The 25,575-nt window shown below is 39.4% G+C and overlaps 1 protein-coding gene and 1 long non-coding RNA gene across 6 annotated transcripts; one reads left to right on the top strand and one right to left on the bottom strand.

Annotated features, from left to right (window-relative positions):
• The first annotated feature begins 235 nt into the window (after window positions 1-235).
• Window positions 236-20,944, top strand: LOC148127347 (uncharacterized). Its single transcript, XR_015742238.1, has 2 exons — window positions 236-636; window positions 16,467-20,944. It is a non-coding gene; the product is annotated as an uncharacterized LOC148127347 (long non-coding RNA).
• NREP (neuronal regeneration related protein) lies at window positions 7,123-24,562 on the bottom strand. Of its 5 annotated transcripts, none has more exons than XM_087926967.1 (5): window positions 24,416-24,562; window positions 23,566-23,605; window positions 22,270-22,324; window positions 13,503-13,574; window positions 7,123-8,764 (listed from the first exon to the last, which is right to left on the bottom strand). In XM_087926967.1, the coding sequence occupies exons 3-5, from the start codon at window positions 22,270-22,272 to the stop codon at window positions 8,648-8,650; spliced, it is 192 nt and encodes a 63-aa protein (XP_087783093.1). In that variant the 5' UTR covers window positions 22,273-22,324; window positions 23,566-23,605; window positions 24,416-24,562; the 3' UTR covers window positions 7,123-8,647. The 5 variants fall into 5 exon arrangements, with proteins under 5 accessions (XP_087783093.1, XP_087783094.1, XP_087783092.1 ...); XM_087926968.1 differs by lacking the exon at window positions 24,416-24,562 and adding an exon at window positions 24,239-24,320; XM_087926966.1 differs by lacking the exon at window positions 24,416-24,562 and adding an exon at window positions 24,040-24,153.
• Window positions 24,563-25,575: the final 1,013 nt, after the last annotated feature.

Raw genomic sequence — 25,575 nt, 5'->3', positions numbered from 1 at the left:
CAAGAAACATGGTATAATCACAAAAGTTTTATTCATTATATAGGATAATCTTATTTACTGGAGGGTTCTGATGCTGTTTGCTTTTGCTTGGTCTTGTTAGCAGGCTAGGCAACCTGGTGCTTTCCAGATGTCTTAAGTTATATTTTTATAAACACCAGCTAATCTAGCAAATATATAGAAATTTGGCAGCTGTACTCTAAACGTTGTCAAGAGGATATCAAGTTGACTTCCGGTGTCGTTTCCGTCAACAACGGATCAGAGACCGTGATCATGTGCGGCCTTGATCTGTGTTTCCCTTGTTGGAAGGGTCCCCATGGGACTGCAGTCATCTGACCCCATTGGAGGGGTGGGAAAAGAGGGGGAGATTGCCAGCTGGGTTGAGGGGAGCCACATCACTCCTCCCTAGCTAGGTATTACTCCCCTGGAAGACAGGGAGAAACAGCAGTCTAAAATGGCTGCCCTGAAGACAGAAAGCTGTCGGGACCATAAGTTTTATGCTGGAGCGGTGAAGTGGTGAGCAACGTGTAACCAGATAAAAGAACTGAATTTTTTCTTAACAACCCCAAGAAGTAGAAAGAAAGCGCCCTCGCGCAAGAGTATTACAGCGGCGAACAGAAAATAAGAAGAAAATACAAGGTAAACAAAATTGGAGTATAAAAAGTTACAATGAAATTAGAGACTAAATTTTGAATAATATAAATTGGCATTAATTAGGCATTGGATAAAATGCTGGACTTACCTGGAATTGGTTATTATTAAGAAAATTAATTGTGGAAATGGTTGGAAATTAATGTTTAACAATTAAAAGAGAAAAGAAAAGAACTTGAAAAGTGGAAAGTGATACAGACCGCCATCTAATGGTCAAAGACTTTTTCCCTACAAAATCTTATGGAAATTTACTAGACTCATAACTGTTATGAAACAAAAGATAAATAAAATAATAAGAGCCCCGGAAATTTTTTTAAAAAAAAGAGGGAGAAACTCTACTAAGAGGATATACAAATGAAATTTCCTGGGACTGTTGGGTGTTGATTGTGAAAGACACAGAAGGATTAACAAGAGAAACAAAGATAAAAGGAGACTTTCGGCAAGGATTGCAATAAAAGCCTTTGAATATTAATAACAATTATAAAAATTTGGAAGAAATAAGTAAAGATTTTAAGTTGGAATTGCAAACTGTAAGAAGAATGCTGAAAGAAAGAAGGGAATTATTGGAAATATTGGAAAAGAAAATAATGGCAATGGCAGAAGAACAAAGAAATTCTACTGAGGCAGAGTTGTTAAAGGAAGAAGAAAGAGGCTCAGATAGACATGGAGAACAAGAAACACTGCCAAAAGACACAAAATAAATTAAAACTATGACATTGATGACAGAGTCAATAAATAAAAGAGAAAATGCTCCCAGGATTAAACAAAAGAAGAAAAAATTATACAAGAAGAAACTTCAAAAAAGAGAAGAGGAAAAGTGGGGGGAGAAGATGGACGAAATGTTAGAAGGAAAGAAAGAAGATCAGGGAAATTTAGAAAAGGGAAAGTTGGCTAAAATTAAAAGAAATAATAAAGCCAAAAATTTCAGAGATAAGGGTTAGGGATTTTATAAGGGGGATACCACATGGAATACATATTGGTATTAGAAATGTGTATATATATATATGGCATTCGGCTTTGTTTGGGTATTTTCCCACGTCATTGTAGTTGTGCTTTTAAAGTTGTAGCAACGTTTCGGCAGAATCTCATCTGCCATCATCAGGCTTCTGTATAGAAGCCTTCTGTCTATACAGAAGCCTGTTGATGGCAGATGAGATTCTGCCGAAACGTTGCTACAACTTTAAAAGCACAACTACAATGAAGTGGGAAAATACATGAACAAAGTGGGAAAATACACGAACAAAGCCGAATGCCATACATGTAAGTACACGCGAAAACGTAAGAATATATATATATATATATATATATATATATATATGAATATGAACTATATTCATATGTACAACACGTATATAAAACGTGTTGTTTCTTTCTTTTTCCTTGAAAGAGAAAGTCTCATTTCTTAAATATTTTCTAGAGATAGTTTCCTGATTGGCTTTGGATTTGGGCTGAATAGACTGTATCCAATTCCAACTTGTGATTGTGGTCCAAGATAGATATTACTTTAGATAACAAAAGCAATATGAAGCTACTAGAGTCTTTTCTGAATTTTTGAATTTGATATCAGAAAGTGGCAAAAAATCAGGCAAATTGAGAGTATCTTGGGTTCAACCACAACTGTAATCTTGCCAATGATTTTTCACCATCTTTCCATCATTGAAAATCTGAGGGAGATTATTGAACATTGTAAAAAAAAAAAAAAGGCAAACAAGACTGGGTGGTATGCATAGCATGTGTGGAATTCCTGAAAGCCTCCCCAGAATGGTAAAGAAAATTGTATGGAGACCATTTTTCCCCTTCTTCCTTTTTTCCCTTTTTTCTTGGCTTGCCCTGAACCCCCATCTTTACCTCATTTGCTGAATGACTGACTTCAGACTCAGCCCTCTCCTGCTGGTTGGGAGCCGCAGCTGCCATGTTCATCTCTGCTCTTTGGCAGTGTAGTGGAGCAGCAATTTAACAGTGGCAGCGGCAGCACTCTGGAACCAACCCCAAGGCCCCATTCAAGCCCCTCTTGATGGGCAACAGGGACAGTTTAGATCTTAGGTACTTAGTAGTGGTGGAGTTTGACCAGCAGCTGCAACTGCTCAGCTCAGCTACTCAGCACAAAGTTCCTGGGTGGTGGCAGTGGAAGCAGCAGTAGTGACAGCTTTGCAAGGTTTAGGGCCCTGGGTTTAGTTTGGGGCTCTTGTTTGTCCATGAGGACTGTGGTGGCAGTGTTGATGGTGCCAGGAGGAGTAGCAGCAGTGGGATCCTACCTGTTCCACTACCAGTTAGGTGATCGTGCGCATGTGTGCAGCTTCCCCCATCTAACGTACGCGCGCAGCTTTCCCCACACCAGCTGAGGCCCACAGTACCAATCAGCTGAGAGGATAAAGAAGAGAAAAGGGCAGGGGTGGGTGGGAAGGCCGATCCTGAACTTTTCTCTTCTTTCTCTTCTCAGCTGATTGTCTTTTCAGCTGATTGTGGGAGGCTTTTTTTACTACTGATTCAACCGAACCAGTCCGAACCGGTAGCATACCACCACTGAGGAATAGGATTGTGGAGAGCCAGTGGAAGCTATGCAGGAAGAGGACTAAGGGTTTCAGAGCACCTGAGAATCTGTTCCTAGGGTGAGGGACTAGGAGCAGCTAGTGTGTTCAAGTAAGTATCTGTAGCCCCCGGCAAAAGTGAGAGTTGGGTGGAGGATCTTGGGTGAATCTGCCCTCTCCCTGACTTGCCAGTAAGAGGGATCAGTTTAGGATGGAGTACAGTTTGTATGTTGCGGGGGAGGGCTGGAGGGTCAAAGGCCTTTGTGCTGAGAGCTGGAGCTATACCATCATGGGGGCTCTATCACTCCAGGATGCCTGATAGAATAAGAGTGGCTGGAGGGGGATGTCAGAGCCCTCATCTGTATGAGGAAGGGGGTAGAGGGATGATAACCTTGTGGGATGCAGGGCAGGGCAATACATTATGGCGCTGATGGGAGCCAGAAGACAGGCTGTTGATCAGTGATGCGTCTCAGCCCCCTGAGCTCATTCCCAGTCCCTGGACAGCATGCCCTCAGAGTCCCAGAGCTTTGGTTGCTGCTTCTGAATCCAGGTTGGTTAATATTAAGGCCCCCTTATTCAAGCTCTCATTTAGGAGTGAGTCAGCCAGGAATATATCACTAAGACCTGAGTCACCTGGAAGTGGGGGGAAGGGCTCTCAGAGATGTGTCCGGCCAGGGTTAGGGTTGGCACCAGCCAAGCTCCCAGGGCAGGGGAAGTGGGGGGCAATGGTTATCAGAGAATCTCTTTTGGCCTTCAGGGGTTTTGCTCCCCAAATCACTGGTTGTGAGACTCTCTTTCTGAAGCTGGATTCACAAGATCAGTTTGGATTGTTGTTAATGTAACCAGCCTTCCTACCGCATGCCAACATCCCTGCCTGGACTGCTAGAGGCTGTCTTGAGGCTAACAGTGAAGTTCCCTAGACTTATAGAGATTCAACCTGTCATCCCTGAATTCAGCCTTGGGAGCAGCCACAAAGTTTGTGACTACCATGGCAGCCATGGACCTATTTTGGATCAACACAGGTCTGACTCAGTGGTCACACATCAGCTATCACCTTTTGTCAGAGCAATGGCAATGTGATCTGGTAGTGGATTTAACATTATCCCCCTTGTCATAGTCAGATCGCACACTGGTGTCTTTGAGACTTTTATGCCACCCACCTTCCAGGGAGGCTGGACCCATTCAAGCAGTGACTGAAGGACCTGAATGGGTTCCAGAGGGAACTGGGGGATATACCAGGTGTTCTGCTGCATGGCCCTGCCAGAGCCTTGGTAACAATATGGAATCAAAGGATGATTGATGCTTTGGATAGGACTGTGCCTATGCCTCTCTTGGCCCCTTGCTCCCGATGCTCACAGAAGAGTTGAAGGTTCTGAAAAGGGTTAAAAGATGTCTGTGGTGACTTCAACTGGACACGACTCAGAGCTACTAGTAAGGCCTATCTATCTTGTGGCAATAAGAGTGGCAAAACAGCATTTCTCCAGTCTAATTCAGAGGTGGCATTCAATAGGTTCTGACCAGTTCTGGAGAACCAGTAGCAGAAATTTTGAGTAGTTCGGAGAACTGGCAAATCCACCTCTGAATGGCCCTGCCCACATCTCTTCTCTGCCTCCCATTGAGTCCCAGCTGATTGGCTGGGTCTTCTTTGGTTGCTCTGCACAGGAGAACGGAGCTGGAAAGCAGGTTAGTGGGGTGGGGAGGGAATGGGGATTTTGCAATAATTTTCCCCTGCCATGCTCACCAAGCCATGCCACATCCACCAAGCCATGCCCACCGAACCAGTAGTAAAAAAAATTGAACCCCATCACTGCTCTAATTGTGTTTGCAAAGTGTCACCCAGTGGCCGTTTCAGATCACTGGGATCCTCTTGGGATAGGAGAGCTTGGGTGACCATCTTCAGGGCTGTGCAGAGAAATTTGTTCAACACCTGATGGACAAAGTGGCTTGGATTCATTCCTAAGTGAAAAAATGCATGGTGAAGATCTAAGTGAGATGCCTGGGGAAAGGTCTTGTTCAGTTACCTGGTATCAATTCGATCATGCTGGACCTGAGGAAGTGAAAATGGAAAGGGTCCTCGATGCTCAGTGTACAACCACCTATCAATTAGATCCTTGTCCCTCCTGGTTCGTGAAAACCTCCAGGGTGATGACTAGTAAGTGGGTCCAGGCAGTGATAAGTTCATTACAGGAGGGGATATTCCCAGGACCTTTTAATGAGGCCCTGGTTCACCTCCTCCTTAAAAAAACATTACTCGATGCTACCTGCCTGGATAATTTTCATCCAGTTTCCCATCTTTCCTTTTTGGTGATGATATAAAGGGTAATTGCTTGACAGTTTGAGGGTTTTGGATGAAATGGATTATCTGGACCCATTTCAGTCATAATTCAGGGCCGGTTATGGGACAGAAATAACATTGGTCACACTTCCGATCGATCTTTAAGAGAGTGAGGCGTGCTCCTTGTTGAGGTCCACCGGCAGCCTGCAGAGACGGCAGCAGAATCGGACAGTGGGGAGGAACATGGGCCAGTCCGGAAGTCTGTGGAGGACTCGGATGAGGGTTCTGCATCCGATACAGAGATGGGGCCAGGGCAATCTGGGAGTTATGTGCTGACTCCAGAGCCTCCAGAATCTGACAGCAGTGAGGCAGAGGAATAAGGGGAGCCTGTTCGCAGCACACACGTGCGCAGAGCTGCCAGAAGGCAAGAACAGTTAAGACAAAAACGGGCAACTCGGGAATAAGGCTTGGAGGTGATTGGCCCTCCCGTAAGACATAAAGAAGCAAGCAACTTTATTTGCTCTGTTCGGATTAAACCTTGAAGCTGTGTGTGGACTTTGTTTGGCTTTTTATAGTTAATTTGGCACTTTAGTTGTTGGCAGCAATTCAAAGGAGATAAAGGTGGGTGCTTATCTTGAGAAACTATTTGGGACTCATTACGGGCTGGGAATGAACAAAATTCCCAGCCGTTGAAATAAAAAGAGGGTTGTTTGGACCAAGTGTGTGATTAATTATGGTCTCAGGAATCCTTGGTCAGAACATTCTTTGACCTCTCAGCAGCCTCCAATACTACTGATCATAGTAGCCTTTGGGGCTAGCTACAGGGGCTGGGGCTGGACAGCAGACTTTTGCTGTTTAGGCTCGTTTCCAATGCTGGTTAATCTGTGTAAGTAGAGGTCCAGCCCATGGCTGCTCTTTTCTGGTATGCCATAGGGCTCAGTACTCTCTCTACTCCTTTTTAACATCTATATGAAGCTGCTGGGTGAAATTATCCATCAACATGGGTTAAAATATGCTGATAACACTCAACTTTGTATCTCCACCTCTGATGAGTCAAGTGATGCTGTCACTGCCTTCTCGTGTTGTCTGCAGGCTGTGGTGGGCTTGATTTGTGGGACAACATGCTTCAGCTGAACCTTGGCAAGACTAAACTGTTTTGGGTATATGGAGCTTCAAGATCTGGGACTTCGATATCTTAAGTTCTGGATGGGGTGGCACTACTCCAGACAGATCCAGTCCGCAACCTGGGGGTCCCTGGACTCATATTTCCTGCTTGAAGAGCAGGTGGCAATTGCAGCTAGTAGAGCCTTTGCATAACTTTTGATTGTGTGCTAGTTGTGGCCTTTCCTATGTAGACCTTCTGATCAAATCTTGACATTCTTCATGCCACAAATCAAAGCAGGGAATTAACAATGATAATCCTGAGTTCTTGGAATAATTTCTTGGACCCATTTCCCTTTTATTTTCACCTTCAGAAAGGATTGTCGGTTTTTAAAAAAGTTCCTTTTATTAGGCTCTCAGAGATTAGAAATTTCTGCCACATAATCTGTAAATTTTAAGATGCAATCTTACTGTGGCTTTATTTTTGGTATTTATATTTGTAATGCATTTTAATTTAGTGGAGAAAGAATATTAAAATATAGAATATAGAATAATAAAACAACTCCAAAATTTTGGTTACTCTTAGAGCTTGCATATTTATTGAACAAATCCTACTAAAAGAGCTAAAATACATCGAGTGTTAGTGCATTATTAAAGATCACACTGTTACAAAAGCCTACATTTTCAGCAGTACACAATTGCAATTATACATAAATGCCACAACTGCTGAATACTGTTTTTTGTTACATGTATATACAGCACAATTGACTTATCTAAACTACTAGAAAAATGTGCACAAGAATGGGGTAGGAGGAAGAGGGAGAGAAAATTAAGAAGTGCAGTGCATGCATTGGTATTTAACAGTCAGAAGCTAAATGGTTCTGGACAAAATCTGCCCAGTAAAAGGAAGAGCCGAAAGACAGAAGTTATAAAAAATCAAGGTGGGCTCCCAGACTGTGTCTAACACAACAACATTCCATGAATAGATGACACTGTTTTGTTTTGAAAATTGTTTCCTAATTTCCTGGGAGCAAGAACAAAATTGTAAAATCCACAATAAGATATTGGAAATATCTTAACTGCCATTTTAAGAGTTCCCATTTTTGCATGTTTAAAAACAGTTAATTTAATTTTTAAGATGACATTAAAAACATGATAAACCTCCGTATTTAAAATGTGACTTTCTAATGTATTAAAAAAAAGACAAGAGAAGACCCTTAAAGATCATAAAAAATTATTGCTGTTCTTCAACCAAATTACTAAGCAGAATGGCAGAAACAAAAATTGTAGTAAATTACAGTTTTGTGATTGCTCCCACTATCAATGCAAGATTGTGAGCATACCCAGGTGGGAATCAGTTCGTTACTTGCTATATTAGGAATTACTCACCCTACAACACTGAATAAGAAAGCCACACTGAAGACACAAAGAAACAAGTCAGTCCAGTCTAAAGAACGAGAACAAAGTACCAACACCTTCTTAGAACATGGAAATTAAAAATAACTCCATCAGAGCTACCTTGCCAAGGAGCATGTTTAAAGTCCAAAATAGCACCATTCATCAGTGTCTCAAATCCCGTGGCAGCATCTCAGTCACTTACCACAAGGAAACCATGAGTTTCATACTACTTCTATACATCAAAAGTACATGGATAAAATATAGAGATATACAGACAATTGATGAAAATAAACTACTAGGCTTGTTACATCTAAAATGAAATAAAAGGGGGACTCTCAGCCTCTGCAAGAAGCAGTTAGGAATCATGGAAATGGAGAGGCAGCAGTTTACCAGTTGCATGTGGTCAGTTGATTTTGGCTAGTGGAAGACATTGCTGTGGTAGAACAAGGCCTGAAGGCCCACCTGTAGTGTTTGTAAACTTGGGTTCACAGTGTGAAATTCTGAGAGCTTTGACTTGAGTCAGAATGGTTAAAAACTGGTTTATGGTACATATATTCCACTGTAATTCTCTAAAGCAAGGCTCAGAGTCCCGTACTTTTCTTCTTATGATTTACAAAGAAACAATTCCCGATATATGACACCATGATAACCTCATCAACACCCATACACCATATTTAATACAAATGAGGAGTAATGATTAAAAAGAGAGGTAATAGATTTTGTTGAAATGGTGTCCAGAGCCATTCACTGGTGTCAGGAACAGAGCCGTCTCATTCTTTTTGCGGTTAACTTCCTTTGGGATGGGAAGATTGTCCTATATAAGAGGGGGAGGAAGAAGAAATTATTTGCATTTTGACAAAGTCTCCTCAATATAAACTTATATATCACAATCAACTGCAACATGTTCTACCATCTAAGCATTAGTACCAACATTAAAATGAGCCATTTCAAGCATATCAGGAGAACCTCAGCTCAAAATGGTCCATTATGAAGCCAGAAAAGATGTTCTTATAATTCCAATGAAAACATTTCAACTATGAAATAGTTTATATAGCTAATCAAAAGAATACGGAGAAGTGTTTTCATATTAATTTTTAATGCATTCTTTTAAGTTTTCAAATTTCTGGGTATAGATAATCATGGCTGATCTATACATGATGAAGTACTTTCTTCTCACTCAGATTAAGCAAGTTCCTGTGCAGCATGTATAGAAGCAAAGTTAAAACTTGGAAGAAACACAGATAGACTAAAGATTTGGGCAGTATGACAAAATACTGTTATGCAGTTCCTATTCAGCTGTAAAAACAACCGCAATCCTGAAATTCTGCCATACAATCATGAGATAAAAATCCCACATGACTATTCTAGGATCTGCAAATACAGTTCTGTTCCATATGGCCACTTATACATGCATCCTCTGTGAAAAACAAAACGAGCCTCTTTATTTAAATTCTAATTTCTAAGAATCCATTTATTTATTCTTTTATTGTTCCTTCATAACATGTGGTGTTCATAAAATTGAATGATTTCAACAGTTTTCAAGAGACTCTTTGGTCAATTAGTTTCTTTGTAGAAAATTTGACCGAACATCATTGATGATAAAGTCCTATTGTACATAGTCTGCTGACAGTTTAAACTGATGAAATCTTTAATAAAATAATAATAAACTTGTTTGTGCTTAATGAAGCATAGTGGTTGTCTTCAAACAAACCTGAAGTTTGCTTTGTAAGTATATTAGTTGGTATGGAAAAAAGTTCAGATTTCCTGGGGGGGAGAGGGGGGGCGCTGAAAGAGCTTGAGATATGGTTTTTTTTCACTTCTTCTAGACACAGGACATAGTCCAGAGGATAGAAGTGAAAGACTGGTTATAGAGATAGTATCACTGCAAATTAGTTTAGATAATTTCAAACTCTTCTATTCAATTATTTGTCTGATTCCAGTCTAATTTCTGCAATTTCTGATATTAGACTCTATTCCAACTATATTTTTTAAAGATGAGATCTTGTTGTGGTTGCCTTTTCAATTTATTAATTGAAATTTAATTAATTAATAGACAGTTTTAAGACATTTCAATTAGTGTGAAGAAAAGAGTTTGTGAATCTTATTACTATGTTTGAAATGAGTCCAGGTTTGATTCCATATAGCAGAAGGTAGAGGAGTAGGATCAACAGTAACACTTAGAGAGAGGTTTAGTTGTGTTTCTTCTTGGTAATTTGATTATTTGGGAGGTGTGTTAAAAAGAGGTGTGTTTATTGGAGGGGCCAACACCTGCTATGTACTGTTTGGGAGACAGAATGGTATAATTGTAAGTCTGCAACCTGTGTAGGTAGCTTTTGGACATTAAAACAGGAGAATAATCCAGTTGTGAATGGATCTGCAACAGTAAGGCAGGAAATACTGAATTTACCATTACAGGATAAGGGAGACCAGCAAATCTGTGCCAATACACAGTTCCAGCTTAATTTACACCTTACTGACTTACTTGGTTTCAAACTGTGGTTTGTAAATGCCATGCAAATTCACAATTTGGTAGTAAACAATCTGTAGACTTGGCATTTATTATTGAGAAATTGTTGGGTACCCTCACCAAAATCTGTTCTCACTGGCTTTGGTACTTTATCAATCTCAGTGCCACAGCCAATGTATGTTCACATGTGTTCATCTTTAAAGACACTGTATTTGCAGCCAGGGAATCTGCTCTTGAAGAAGTGGAGTGTGAATGTCTTTATCTTAAATTAGGTCACAGGGACAAGCTAGAAATGTTATAAATATATTGGCTATCCTACCACCCAGAAGAATCCTTGAGCTACTTGACTAGTCTTTGGGCTAGATGCTGGGTCAGGAAGCACTCAGGAGTTTATGGCCTCCATGAGAACTGTAGACTTAGCCCAACTAATCTTGGGCATGATCCATGCAATTCCTATCCGCTCTTTACTGTGGTCAGATCACTTTCTGATCCAGAAAAGACTGGTGGTTGCCACTATGACTGACTTCCAGGGGTGATTGGATCAACTGCAGTGATCTTTCTGAGTCACCTTATTGTTTCTGGTAGGTATTGGGGAGTTTTCCAGTAAACCTATAAACAATTCAGAACCTAATAATGGAAGGGAATCTAGGACCTTGGTGAGCTTGCTCCTAAGCAGTCTCTCTCCATACCCTAATCCCAGGTGACACCTTGGTTTATTGAGAGATTCTGGGAGATATAGCAACAGAAGTTATGCCTGGAGTATAGTCTGAGGGAGACAAGAAATGAACAGACTGACCATTCATTTCTCATTCAGGCACAGTCCGTGGCTGTAAGAGAAATTAACTGCCTCTTATTTCATTGGCAGGCTGCATATATAAATAAAGTAACCTGTTATATAAATAAAATATTTGTTCATGTCATTGGATCCTTTCCAACCCTTACAATCTATGATTCTGACTCTGATTCAAGGCTGCATTTGGAGAAGGATGCTTCTCCAGTTTCCCCAAGATTCAAAAGTCCTTTTTGTTGCCCTGTACACTAAAGGGGAAGCTGCAAGCAGCTAACTGTCCCTGGCTGATTTTCAAAAAAACTAAGCAGGGTCATATCAGATCAGTACTTGGAAGTGACCATTCAGAAACTATAGTACTTGAAATTGAAGATAATCTGGAAAAATACAATGGAAAAGCATACTGATATGTTGTCAAACAAACTATGTAGACTATGTAAAGAGAGACTTTCTTCTCTAGATGGTAGGTGATGCCTAGAAACTTTACTGAATACTCAAAACGTATGTCATTCCTTTGAATGAAAGCTTTAATTCTGACATTACTAGGCTCATCTATAACACAATTTGGCTGTGGAACCTAAGCCTTAATTATGGAAGTATAACTGAATCCCAGAGTTGTTGAAATGGTAGCATTCCTCATTTACCCACCCTGAAGAACAGACACAATTAGAAGGAGGGAAAAAAGATGAAAAATCACAGAGAAACAGCAATATGGTATACAATTGTTTTCCCACTCAGTCAATCCAGAAGCACGGGTGCAATGTGATTTTTTAAATGAACCTCTTTAACCTCTTCAAAAATAGACACTTAAAGGAATCCAATGTTGAATAAAATAATAAACTAAGGAATTAACAAGACTAGAAAGCCTAATATAAATTGGGCAAGACAGATGGAAGAAATTAATTCTGAAGCTCCTCAAAGAGGAAATATTGTCTCTTTCCTGCAACTATAACCAAAATGGTACATGACTCATTCATCTCCTGCTCTTATAAACATATTCTATAAACTAAAGGCAAGAAGACAATGCACAATGCTCAGAATCCAGGAACCATATGTTCTTCCTTTACATTCCTGATACATCATGCCAAGACATAACCTTGCTATATTACGATGGGAAGGACCCAAATAGAGTTATGGCTTTATCAATGGCCATTTTTGCCGTCAGCATGAAATCAGGCCCATCAATACCACCAAGAAAGTACATCAACTTTCTTATGTCCAGTTATGTTCAATTTCCTACTTAAATAAATGTAATGTAATCTGATGCTTTATAAACCATATTAAGTACAGGTACTCCTCAAGTAATGACCATTCATTTGGCAACTATGTAAAATTATGGTAGGGCTGAACGAAGGGTACTTATGTCCTATCACCAAAGTTATAGATGTTGCAATCCCCCTCAACCATAGGATCAAAATTCAGGGAGTTGGCAGGATGACCACACTTACAACCACAGAGGTGATTGTATGCTTTTAAGTGGACGCTAATAGCAATAAAACTATCTGTATTTCACAGTTGGAATATACACAGATTCTAGGACTATAAACAAGTTGCTTTTTAATCAGTATGCTTGGTGGCAATTTTATTCTCAAAATATTAAGCATCAGTAAATATTTATTAAATATGGACAAAGAATGGAATCATTATGTTCTTTTTTATAATAATTTTATTGAACATTACAATTAAAAAGGTAAGAATAGAAACTAAAAAAAATAAAAGATTAAAAAAATAGAAAGTGAAGAAAGAATGAAAACAAATATACAAAGAAATGAGTTTAGTCAAAATTTTCTCTTTATATAGGAATTTCTGCCAAAGCTTTGATGGTGCAGTGGTTAGAGTACAGTACTGCAGGCTACATAGGCAATTTGGCAGTTCAAATCTCACCAGGCTCAAGTTTGATTCTTCTGAGATGGGGAAAATGAGCCAAATTGTTGGGGGCAATATGCTGACTTTTTAAACCTCTTAAAGAGGGCTGTAAAGTGCTATTGCTATAAAGAATATGGAGAACTAAAGATGACCGCAGTGGAATGAGGAGCCAGTTAATGGACTGACACTTCATAATTCCCCTCTGGACAAAGAGGAACTAGGATTGCCTACATTAATCCAAACAGCTGTTTCTTACAAGGAGACCACGAAACAGAGTTCCCCCACAAGTTGGAACTCTGGCAGATGAAGGGTCAATATTGCAATCAAAAGCACATTCATTCTCTAGAAATCACAAAATAATCCCAAATAATGCTATATTTTGAGGTCTTTTTACTTAATGAAAGATTTTAAGTAATATATAAATAAATATACCTTAAAAAATCCTCCATGTCCATGGCTCATTGGAATATGTTTCTGGCTGACTGTGAGCCTTGGATGATAAACCTATAGATAATGATGACATAAAACAAGCAGTTGTCATGATTTGTCTTTGGATAATTGATCATTAAAAGCACAAAGATAACGTCTGTAAGGGCCTAGCCCTAGGAGATATGTTGTAGGCACTAACTCATACTTCTCATGTAAATATCAATGCTTTTTTGTTTTACTTGGTCCTGTTTTTCTCTAATTTTTCACTCGTCTATAAACAGGCTAAGGTTTTGAATCAGTGGTAAAACTGATGTTTTGTATCCAGATTCAAAGAAGTTATTTGGAAGGTAGAGCTGAGATAACTTGACCTATTGCTTGATCTATTGCTATAAGTTAGTCCTCAAATTATGACCACGCCACCATTGGGAATTTCTATCAAGTTGTAAGCTGAGTCATCACATGACTAGACCTGTTTTTTATGATCATTTTTATGATGGTCGTAAGTTGAGTCAGTCATAAATTCAAATCCAACTTAACCAATGGCATTTTGGGCAAAACTGGCAAAAAACATTGCAAATCGCAATTGTGTGACTGCAGGACACTGCAACTGGTTAATGCAAACTAGCTACCCAGGGCCCAAATTGCGATCATGTGAATGGCAGTCATTAAGCAAACCAATTGTTTACTGTGGGACATTTTCTGCTGGAAATTGGAAGGAAATGTCAGTTTCCAACAAAAGTGGCATAAACCGCGGTCACATGGCCACTGCAAATGCTCATAAACATGGGCTGGTTGCAAAGCAGCCAAAATGCAGTGAGCTGGGGGTGGGGGTGGGGGGGCGGCAGGAGTAACATCAGAACTTTAAAGCTGGGTTTTAAGTCCCTTTTCCAGAGTCCATCATAACTTCCAATGATTGCTAAGTGATTGGTCCTAAGTCTAGGACTACTTTAGGCAACTGCCTAAAACAGTAGCTCCAAAATATTAATCTAATATAAATACCTGTCACCTTTAAAGGACAAGGGCATTTTTTGCTGAAGGAAACTTTATTTTCCTTTTTTATTTTTAAAATCCACTGAAAATTTAGTGATAAAGCTGTGGTATTTTTGTTCCTTTTTGGAACAAAGTTTGAGATGTGAAGAGAGATGCAACACTGTAAAAATGTCTAAAAATAATTACAAAACAATCAGAGCAATTCATTCTGGGGGGTCATATGTAGGCAATCAAGATCATAATTAATGGGAAACAAATTACAACTTCCTTATAAAGGCCACTTAAAAGCCACTCTTTTTGAGAGCCAGGTACCTCATGTAAAACATTTCATAAAGTGGCAATCTCAGCAGAAAATTCTCCTGTATATTGAAACTGATATCTGCTCTTATACTAGTCTACAGCTTTCCCCTTCCTCAATAACCTGACTGTATCTAAATTACTACCAATCAATACTGAAAATTTCATATTCTTTTTATTTATTTTACAATGCATATAGTCTTTTTCAATCAGATCTGATTCTAAGGCTCAGATTTAATCAACTGAAGAATTACATTGGACAAAGCAAACAAAATAATCTACAACTTCAGTGCGTCTGTATTTACCTATGAGCTGATGGCAAACTTTTAAGGACAAGTATGCTTTCTGATAGTAGCTTTCCTCGGTAGAATTAGGCCAGTGTACTTTTTGGCTTAATTCTGTCTACTTTATAGTAGCAATCAATGCTAAGCAGCAAGTGGCTAATGATTTTTTGAAAAGAGTGAATGCCATTGCAAAATGTCTCCATGATGAATGCTTGTTTCACTTCCATTGGTTCCTCTTCTCTGGCTCTGCATTTTTGCTTACATTCTTATAGTTTTTCTTGGTTCTTTGCATCCAATGTTTGAAGTCATTAAATATCCATATTATCAGCCTGGAAAAATCCCAAGTAACTAAAACCAGTATACATTTTTGTCTCAATCTCAAAAGCATCCTTCATACTTTTTGCATTTTTTGTTTTGTAAAACAAACTACCAAGTTCACATTCTGATCATATTTAACATATAATCATGGAAGAAGTCATCAGGAAGATCAATATGCAGATAATACGAACAAGTATCTGATGTCTTTGGGAAATTTCTTACAGATATGAGTTTAGTGAATGAAAAGCAGTCTTGTTTACACATAACTTCTTCACTTATATTGAACTTGAAGGGCTGAGTTAGAGCTCACTGATAAAATACAGACTATGCATATAGGAATAGTCTGCATCAGTTCCTGGAATCTTCTGCAAAGACGATCCCATCTGGTAAATTGGGAAGAAACTCTGAATGTTCAGAAAGATTGCACATGGAGGAACGAACATACAGCTTTCAAATATGTTGAATGTGAATTTCTGCAAATACCGCATGTTAATGTGGTCTTGTGTGATGGACAATTTCCAATGACTCATGTCTATGGAGACCAAGACTGATTTTATTAAAACCAGGCACTAGACCTAGCAGTATATGTAGCTTTCCTGGTCATCTATGTTTGGATATAAAAACATAATCAAAGTATACCAGACCCCCCAAAAAAAAAACCCCAACACCAAAGAAAGAGCCAGGGATGAAAGTCAATTGCACAGGCAATGCACAGCTGTACAATTGGAGAAAAGGATCAAAGCTGCAAACTAAGAACCAGAACACAGCACGAACTCAGAAGGTAAGTCAAAAGTTAAAGCCTAGGATACAGAGTTGCATAAATGTATCCACAGTTTATATGAGATTGGAGGATATATTTTAAAATATAATCTTTAATTTCTGGGAAGAAAAAAAATTACTGAAACCTAAAAGCGAAACATTACTAATAGTACTTAATGAAGATTGTTTAAGAAATGTGTTTTATATATCAAAATCTACCATTAATATTTGTGTTTCTGTCCAAGAATACAAGATAAAATGCATGAATTGTGTACTACTGTGCTTTGCATGCTTATTGAAATTGTTATGTATCTTTCAGATAAATGCCAAATAAAACCATGGAAAAAATCAAAGTACACTTTTGCATTAATATCTCTACCAGACAGAACCAAGAAGGGCAAGGAAACAGTGATTTTATGCCAATGCTTGGACAGCTCGGTGGCTCAGCAGTTAAAAGACAAAGGATTTGTCGGGTTGAAAAGCCAACCGCCGTAGTTCGAGACCCAAGGGCTGCATGATGGGCTGAGCTTCCATTCTCACCCCAACTCCTGTCAAGCTAACAATTCAAAAGCATGCAAATGTGAGTAAACAGGTACTTCATTAGGAAGGTAACAGCGCTCCATGACATCATACTGGCCACATGTCTGTGGAAATGTCTGTCAGATAGCACTGGCTCAATGGCCTTGAAATAGAGATGAGCACGACCTCCTAGCATCAGCAACGACTAACAAAGTAAAATCCGCAGGGACTCCTTTATCTTTTTTTTTTTATACCAACTCTTCTACCTGCATATCAGAACTTCCCATACTTTCTTTTAATTGAATTATATTATACAATACAATACGCTGGCCTAGAAACCAAGAAACTATGAGTTCTATCCCTCCATTAGGAATGAAAGCTGGATAAGTGAATTTGGGCCAAACACTCTCTTTCAGCCCAACCCACCTTATATGACTGTTGCTGTGCGGAAAATAGGAGGCAGCAGTTTTAGGTATGTTCACTGCCTTGAGTTATGTATAAAATAACTTTTTTATCCATAAAAAACCTGGTGGGAGTTTGAACCATTTGATCCAGAAATGGAAAAGCCCTTCATGAGTGGACCCAGGCCCCTTCTAGTTAGTTAAGGCATCTTGGAAAGTGGCAATTTTAGTTAGTCATTTACTTTATTGTCATTGCATCTCGTACAACGAAATCAAACACCATCTTCAGTGCACATCATGACCATGACCATGACCATGAAAATAAATACAAACACACATCCTTCACTTTCCACACATTGAACTGAACTGCACTATACAGCAGAATTCAAAAGAGCTACTGCCCTGGGATAGAAGCTGTTTTTCAGCCTATTTGTGCTTGTTTTTATTATTCTGTACCGTCTGCCGGATGGTAATAGTTAGAAAAAAAGGGTTCCCAGGATGAGATGGATCTTTGGGAATGTTTTGAACTTTCTTAAGGCAGCAGGAACTATAAAGCTCTTCCAAAGAGGGGAGAGGGCAACCAATGATCTTTTGGGCAATGACGTTAACCCTTTGGAGTGCTTTCCTATCTGCCAATGTGCAATTGGCAAACCATACAGAGATGCAGTAAGTTAAAATACTCTCTATGGTGCAGCGGTAGAAGGTCATCATCAGTTTTTCATTCAGCTGCTGTTTTCTGAGAAGTTTCAGATAGTTTAATCTCTGCTGGGCCCTTTTGACCAGTGCTGCAATGTGAGCACCTCAGGTCAGGTCCTCCTTTATGGTAACACCCAGAAACTTAAAACTGGCCACTTGTTCCACTTGGTCTCCATTGATAAGCAAGGGCTGGATGTCTGATCTGTTCCTTCTATAATCCACTATAAGCTCCTTGGTCTTATTGGTATTGAGGACCAAGTTGTTGTCTCCACACCACGAAAGCAATCGGTCCACCTCATCTCAGTAGGCAGACTCATCCCCCCCCCCCGGAGATGAGTCCCACCACTCAATGGCTTGGTCCACTTTGTTTTTAATGTCTCTTTGTGGGAGGGGATGGTACTGCCTGCCTTGAAGAAAACAACAGTGTACCTCCTTCACATAATGTCATCCTTGGATTCAATAGAGAAAATATTCATCTAACCTTTATAGGGAAGGTTGTGGATATTGGTAGTTGGTGCTCAGGTACAAAGAGACCTGGATGAAACAGGTTACCTGGACCCTTTTCTTCCTGGATTCATGCCAGATCGCAGCACTGAAACAGCATTGGACACGTTTGTAGGTGACCTTTGGAGCTCAGGAAGGATGTGATGCAACCATTCTGGCCTTCCTGGGCTTTTCAGTGGCTCTTAATACCTTTTACAATGTTATCCTTCAGAACCAGTTTCAGGGATTGGGAGCGAAAGACACTTTTTGCAGGGTTTTCAGAGCTTGGATCTTTTGCCTTTCCTTTTTAACATCTACATGAAATTGCTGGGGCAGCTCTGTATGCTAATGAATCCCAGCTCCTTGCCAGGCAGGTGATACTGTCAGTGTGCTGGACAAGTGCCTGGAGGTTGTGAGGGTAGAATGGGCAGAAACTGGCTTCAACTCAACACCAGTAAGTGAGCAGCTCTGAATCTTTGGCATCCCACGCCTGGGAAATATGTTGACTTTTGACTCTGAACTCTGGCACTACCCGAGACTAAGCTGCTGTGCAATTTGTGGATCCATCTAGACTTATGACTCTTAAGCTGGTGGCAGGTGTAGCTAGGCAGATCTTTGTACCTTGTGCTCCAACTGTGCCCTTTACTGGACTGGGATTCCTTGCTTATGGCAACTCAAGCCTTGGTCATGTCCTATCTGGACTGCTGCAATGTATTCTATATGAAGACCACTCTAAAGTAACAACTGGTCCAGAATATTGCAGCATGAAGTGATGGGTGCTTCTAGGTTCATCCACCTTACACTCCTGTTGCACAAGCTGTCCTGTCTCCCAGTTTTCTTCTGGGTACAGTTCAAAGTGCTGGGTATTAACTTTGAAGCTCAGGCACAGGACCAGGTAATTTGTGCAGCTGCCTTCCCTAAGGACAAATGCCCATCCTACTAGATTGAATAGGGTGGGCACACACCTAGTCCTCTTCCTTATATTTTTAGGGACACAGGAAGTATGCCTTCCCCATGGCAGCCTCCCCCCCATTTTTAACCTTTTGAAAAGCACTCAAACCTAATTTTATCTCCCAAGCTCTGGGATAGGGTAAGGTTGCTAAGATGAACTTGTGGGCTGCATGGGAAAGTTTAGCTGTGGTGCCACACCTTTTGATTTTAATATTTTTATTGTAAATACATGTTATTTTATTTTTCGGTTGTGAGTTGCCCAAAGTTTGGTACAAGCAGGTGACTATGTTATGAATGAATGAATAAATAAATAAATAAATAGGCAAGATTTTAAAAAATAACAACTGCAATAAATAAAACAACAATATGGCTTGTCACAGTGTCTTGGAAGTGTTTCTGAATTTATCCAGAAAATGTCTATTAGATGACATATGGATTAACATATGAAGAGATCCTCATGAATTCTAGTGTTCCTCAGTCCTTTGAGTCCTTTGAAGGCCACTAAACATTTGCATTAAGTTTTTTGTACAGATAGAGAATAAATTTGCTGATTGGTGAGCAAAGTAGAAACTTGAACGTGATATAGAATAAAAAATGTGAATAAGATGTCAGGTTTAATACACTAGGCAATTTTATAAAAGCAATTTTTATGATGTAGAATTAAATTGGAACCCTGTAATTCTATGTTACAATCTTCAAGCCACTGAATTCAATAGTTTACTTCTATGAGGAGTCCTGCACTATATTATCTTACCTATAAATAATTCAATAGGTAAGTTCTAGGCCTAAATAACTTTTTTTAGAATATGAACTTTTCTTTTAAAGAAAAACTGCTCTACAAAAATAAATTCTAGAAAATTGTATGGCATTAGCCAATATACAGCTATGTCAGGACAAATACATAGCTGTGGCTAGTTTTATTACATGTAACATACCAACTAACATACTAACTCCTGCTGGGTATTTAAGATTTTGTCATCCCAATTTTAATTCTCAGTAGCTATTTTGCTTTCACTAAACTAAGAATCTTGTCTAATGGGATACCATAAATCCAAAAAATGTAAAATGAAGGAATTTTAAAATTACCATAAAATATATCTAATGTCACCCATTGGAGTTTTGTTTCTGCAATATAAGTTTTTCTTAAACTGTTCCTCTTGCATCTTCATTACTTCCCAACAAATAAAAAGTGGATTTTTTTAGGGAGTGGGAGGAGAAGCATCGAAAGGCAGTGTGAATAAGAATTCCAGCTGCCAGAGGTGCTGATACCCATTAGGACTTAGAGGTGACTTAATATTCACAGACAAGTTTGATTTTCAGTTTTCTATTGAAAAAATTATTAAATAAGGAAAAAAATCTCCCCAAAAGGAAAAGAACATGTTAGGAATATGAGTCACCTAACAGCTATTCGGGTTAGAAATATATAAACCAGGATAAACATTTTAAAACTGTATCATTAAGAAAATGCAAAACTGTAATTAGGTGTGGTTTCTCAAACGGCCATAAGATGGAGCCAGAAACCTGGTTTGTCTTAGCCTTAGTCTCAGAAGAGAGCGTGACTGTATCTCTATTTCCTTCTGTTGGAAAGTATTGCCGTTGCTCCATTTTTCCTAATTGACTGCTATTTCTGGATTTGGATTATCCCTGGATTTGAAAACTGACTGATTTAACTTGTGAATGACTTTGGATTGCTTATTTTGGACTTTGCTTAAACCTTTCTGGAAGTAAAAAATCTATATTTACTGTACAGTGTATCTGTGTGCTCTGTGTGTATTATTCAAACACTTCTCTCAAATATGTTCCCCTGTATGCTCTCATTCTCCTAACGGGGAATTACCTCAACAGAGCATATACAAATTCTTGAATAGTACTCTTTGTTATGTTTTCTGGAAAGTTGGACTTGGAAAAAAACACCTACTATATTTTCTTAGTTTTATTATGTTCTAGCACAAACTAGTCCAGTTCATATTTGTTAAGAAAACAAGTGTTTCAAATATGACAAAAATGAATTATGCATACACTTACAATGTCATTCCTACTTCACAAAAATATTTACAAATGTCCTTGCTTTTTGCCTTTATCTTGTATAAAGTTTTATGACAATATCAATACAATACAGGTCAGATTTAATCTATCGAGCTCATGGCAAATTAAGTTAGTTCAATGGTGATCTATACAATAGTGTCTTCTTCTGATACTAATTATTCATCAAACAATTAGTACAGCAAAAAGATTAACCTTAGTACTTCCAACTTTTTCCAAAATGGTTTACCAAATTTTATAATAGATATTCCTTTACATTGCTATTTTTACAAGGAAAGTGGACTATCTATATAACTTGTATTACTGATATTTCTCCCAATTATACTGATCAGTACACATGGCACTAATTCTTGGGGCACTTTGTTTTGATTTTATTATTATTATATAACAATCAAAAGCCTGGCATCACAATCAAAAGCCTGGCATCAATAAAAGTTCCTTATGGGTACCTATTTAATGTGAAAAAAATGTAAAAAAGAACAAATAATCTTAGTAGCATTGTATTACAGGAAAGGAAAACACCATTATAAATGGTATATTTTCATATAAATATTAATACACCATGCAGATAATTTAGTCTACTTTGGAAATTAAAATTCCTTTTTTTTTTACAAAAGTATGTCAAATATTTCTTGTCAAAAGATAAAACAATTCTTTCCAAAAGATAAAGCAAATTATTTTCAGCAGAATCATATCAGATATTTCTGTTGCCAGCTATGGTTGTTTTAAAAATGTACTGTACTGGATATTGACATGCAATTTAGTTTTTTTTAAAAAGAAATCCTGTTGCATGCTTTATTAAGTATGATATATTGAAAAAAATTCTCTTCTTCAAAAAACCTCTAATTTTAGGAAAGTAGGCTGCAGTTTCCATTCCTGAAAATGAAAAATCTATTCACAAGGACTTTTCAAGTGCATTATTCATTGCATGGCAAATTCCCAAAACCTCAATACATGCCTTTTAAATATGTCTATTAAGATGTGTTAAAATAATATGCCAATTTATTTTTTTAATTAAAACATTCTTACCATTCTTGCACTCTTTTAAGACTCAGAAATTCACTGTCAGCAAAATGAAAGTTCTCTGCAAAAGATTGAAAGAAGAAAAAAAATACTCAACTCATGCCACCAAATAGGAGGCAACTTGCCCAATGACTTAAAAAAATAAATAATCTAATAGTTAAGAAAAAAATCCCTTGCAAAATCCTTTGCTCACATATCCTTTCTGCATCCTGATCCCTTAGTTTGAACTCTATACTGGATATTCCACAGGTTTAAACATAGCACATAGGAATTCAGGCTATCTAGAGCTGCAAAAATAATCCCTCCAATCCAAAATAAATGTGTTATAGTTAGCATATTAGACACTCACTTCTTTGAAGTACAGCATGGATTTAGATATCTACTTGAAAAAAAACAGAGAAAGCAAAAATAGTGCTTTCTGTGTCAGCTGCATAGCTTCTCCATTGTTCTCAGACATACTACCAGCTGTCTTCCCCCTCATTGAAGATTGCAGGATTACAGTCACACTTTCAAAAGGTAATATAGCCTAGAGAAGGCATATTTTTGGAAATGGTACTGCATTGCATAATCTACCTCAAGCACTAAATACATGCTTACACCTTTACTTCAACAAAAAAATTGCCTCAGAATTCATTAAATTTGCTGCAAAATAATCAGCTGATTTAGTTTGCAGAATACAGTTACATTGACCTCAAAGTGATTTTCCTTTTAAAAAGTAACATGCATAGTCTGAAACTTTTATCATATCGTTTTTATTAATCAAAATCCTAAATGGGTTTGAGCAAATGAACAGAAGGTTGCTGGGTTTTATTAGAAGAAAGGGTGGAGGAAATTCTACACCAAATGTGTTTCCATTAAAAATCATATTTAATCTGATCATAATTCATGGAATTTGCACTAAAAATGCATTAATATTTTTTAAAGAAGTCATTCCAGACTTTACTGCTGCACATTCAAATTTGTAGAAAGCTGTTGCAGGAAGAATTGTCTGTTTCTAAAAATACACCCAAGGCAACCATTACTATCCAACCCTCTAAATCCTCCCTTTGCATAGAAAGACAAAGAGTTAAATCTACATATGTTGTACTTTCCCCTTCTTTACACAGCCTTCTATGGAACCAAGCAAGCAAAGAATTAAAAAAAGGGGAAAATCCCAACGACTCCACTGGAGTCCCAATAAAGTAGAGGAGAAATGGTAGAAAGGCTATTCCAGAAAGGAAAGGAAACCAGACAAAGAAAAAAAAAACAGGAAAGAAATCTTTTCAAAAGATTCTGCATTGGGGATAAAATGCATATACTTACGACGAATTCCCTTTCTCACTTTCTCTCCTTTCTACATGATCTGAAATACAAATGTGAGTTTAAAAGGGGCAGCATGCTATAGAAAAGAATTTATAGAAGGGGGAAGAGAGAAGGCTGGGTAAGGGGTGTGGGAAGGAATGACTGCACCTTTTTTCTCAGTGCAGCCTTGGAAAACGGGGGAGGGGAGAAACGGGGTGGGGGCAGCAGCAAGAGGGGAAAATCTCACTCTCTTTCAGGCTTTGGTTGTCTATGCTGGTTATATTGAACAATGAGCTAATTCTGATGGTAGCTGGCTCAGCGCCAAGCTCTCCCCTGCTTTCTACCCTCCCCCTTCCCTTCGCTGCTGCAGAGCCAGACTGCTTAGTCTGCAATAATCTATATAGCAAGAACCCCCCACCCCCCTCCCGCCTTTGCTTCTCCTCCTCCTCCTGTCTAGCAGCCCTAGAGCTACCCGACCAATCGCCAGGCACGGACCAGGGAAGGCTGGAAACCCAGCAGCCGGGCAGGGTTGGCAGAAAGGGAAGATCTCGAGCTAGGGCGCCTCCCCTCCCTTCTAATTATTGTGTCAGAGGCCCAGAACTACTTCTCTGCCCGAGTCCGAGGCTGAGCCAAAAGAGAGCACCCATTGGTGAACGTCGCTGTCGATCAGCCCCCTAGCTCCCCAAGCCCCTACCCCTTCGCCGCCGCCGCCGCCGCTGCTTTCCAGACAACTAATAAAGAGCAGAACCGGCCGGAGGGCTGCCAAGCATCAAGCCCGGCCAAAGAGCTGCACAGCCACGGCTCGGCGCCAAACCTGAGCTGGAGGGGTGCGGGGAGAAGGGGAAAGAGGCGGAGGAGCGCGGCCACATACTGTAATAATAAAACGGCGGCGGCGGCAGAGGGCATCTGAGGAGACCGGGAGAGAGACCAGAGGCGGCGGCGGCAGCAGCAGCAGCATGTGCTGTCGACTTGCCTGCTTCTCTGCCTGATATAAAGGGGGAAAAATGGTGCCCAAGACGGCTGGCCTGGGGGCGGAGAGAGCAGGCGGAGCGGAGGAGATTCGGCGCACTGACCCAGAAACGCACCAGATCTTGAAAGGGAGACGAGCGGAGAGGGAAGGGGGCGCAGAGACCCCCATGGGGGGTGGGCGGGGAGGAGGAGAGAACGCGCATGAACAAATTTCACGGGAGATTGCATGCAGATTTCGATTTACACGGGTTTTGGGGGAGCGGGATTATTGATTTAACTTCGGTTAAACAAGCCACAGTGGCTGGGTTCCCACATAAAAGCCATAAACCACATTTGACAAAGGCTTTGTTCACATAACACCCTCCAGTAAAGCCATATATATAACAGATCCCCCTTGATATCTCCAGCTCAAACACACCACAACCAGACACCCAGATGAAACCCAGCTTCCTAATAAACGATAGCCGTCCATTTACTGGGAGCCAAGCTGAACTAAAAGCCTCCAATACAGGAACACAATGTTGCCAGCCAATCAAAACCAAAAAAAGCCACAAAACAGAAGATATTAGAAACACCAGTCAAGCAGAACACACCAAACTCCAAGACCATAAACACAGACCAAGACTCCCAACCAATCAGGATGAAGAAGAAAACCATTCTGGCACAGCAGTAGGCTAGCCCCAAATTTAAAACTGAAACAACTGTAAAAGTCTGACTCACAGACAAACACAACACAAAAGCCTGATGATGGCAGATGAGATTCTGCCAAAAGGTTGCTACAACTTTAAAAGCACAACTATAATGACATGGGAAAATACCCGAACAAGGCTGAATACCATACATATAAGTACCCGAAAAAACTTAAGAAAACAAACACACACACACACACACACACACACACACACACACACACACACACATTATATATATATATACCGTGTTTCTCATATGATAAGGCTGGGTCTTATTTTTTTTTGAGGCCCGAAAAAATGGTTAGGTCTTTTCGGGGGTGACTTAATTCCCCCCCCTCTTGCATCTTCGGGCGGGTGGGCGGCGACAGCT

This window comes from Pseudonaja textilis, chromosome 2, assembly GCF_049901715.1.
Source record: "Pseudonaja textilis isolate UNSWEBS1 chromosome 2, rPseTex1.2, whole genome shotgun sequence".
NCBI classification, from domain to species: Eukaryota; Metazoa; Chordata; class Lepidosauria; order Squamata; family Elapidae; genus Pseudonaja; species Pseudonaja textilis.
The sequence above is the reverse complement of the archived record's forward strand: the minus strand, read 5'-3'. Positions and strand labels throughout refer to the sequence as shown.

Bases quoted from the DNA above. Each gene is read 5' to 3' on its own strand.
- NREP (XM_087926967.1), bottom strand. The intron at 8,765-13,502 runs GTATATTTATTT...CCTCTTATATAG, and splicing joins GACATGGAGGATTTTTTAAG to GACAATCTTCCCATCCCAAA.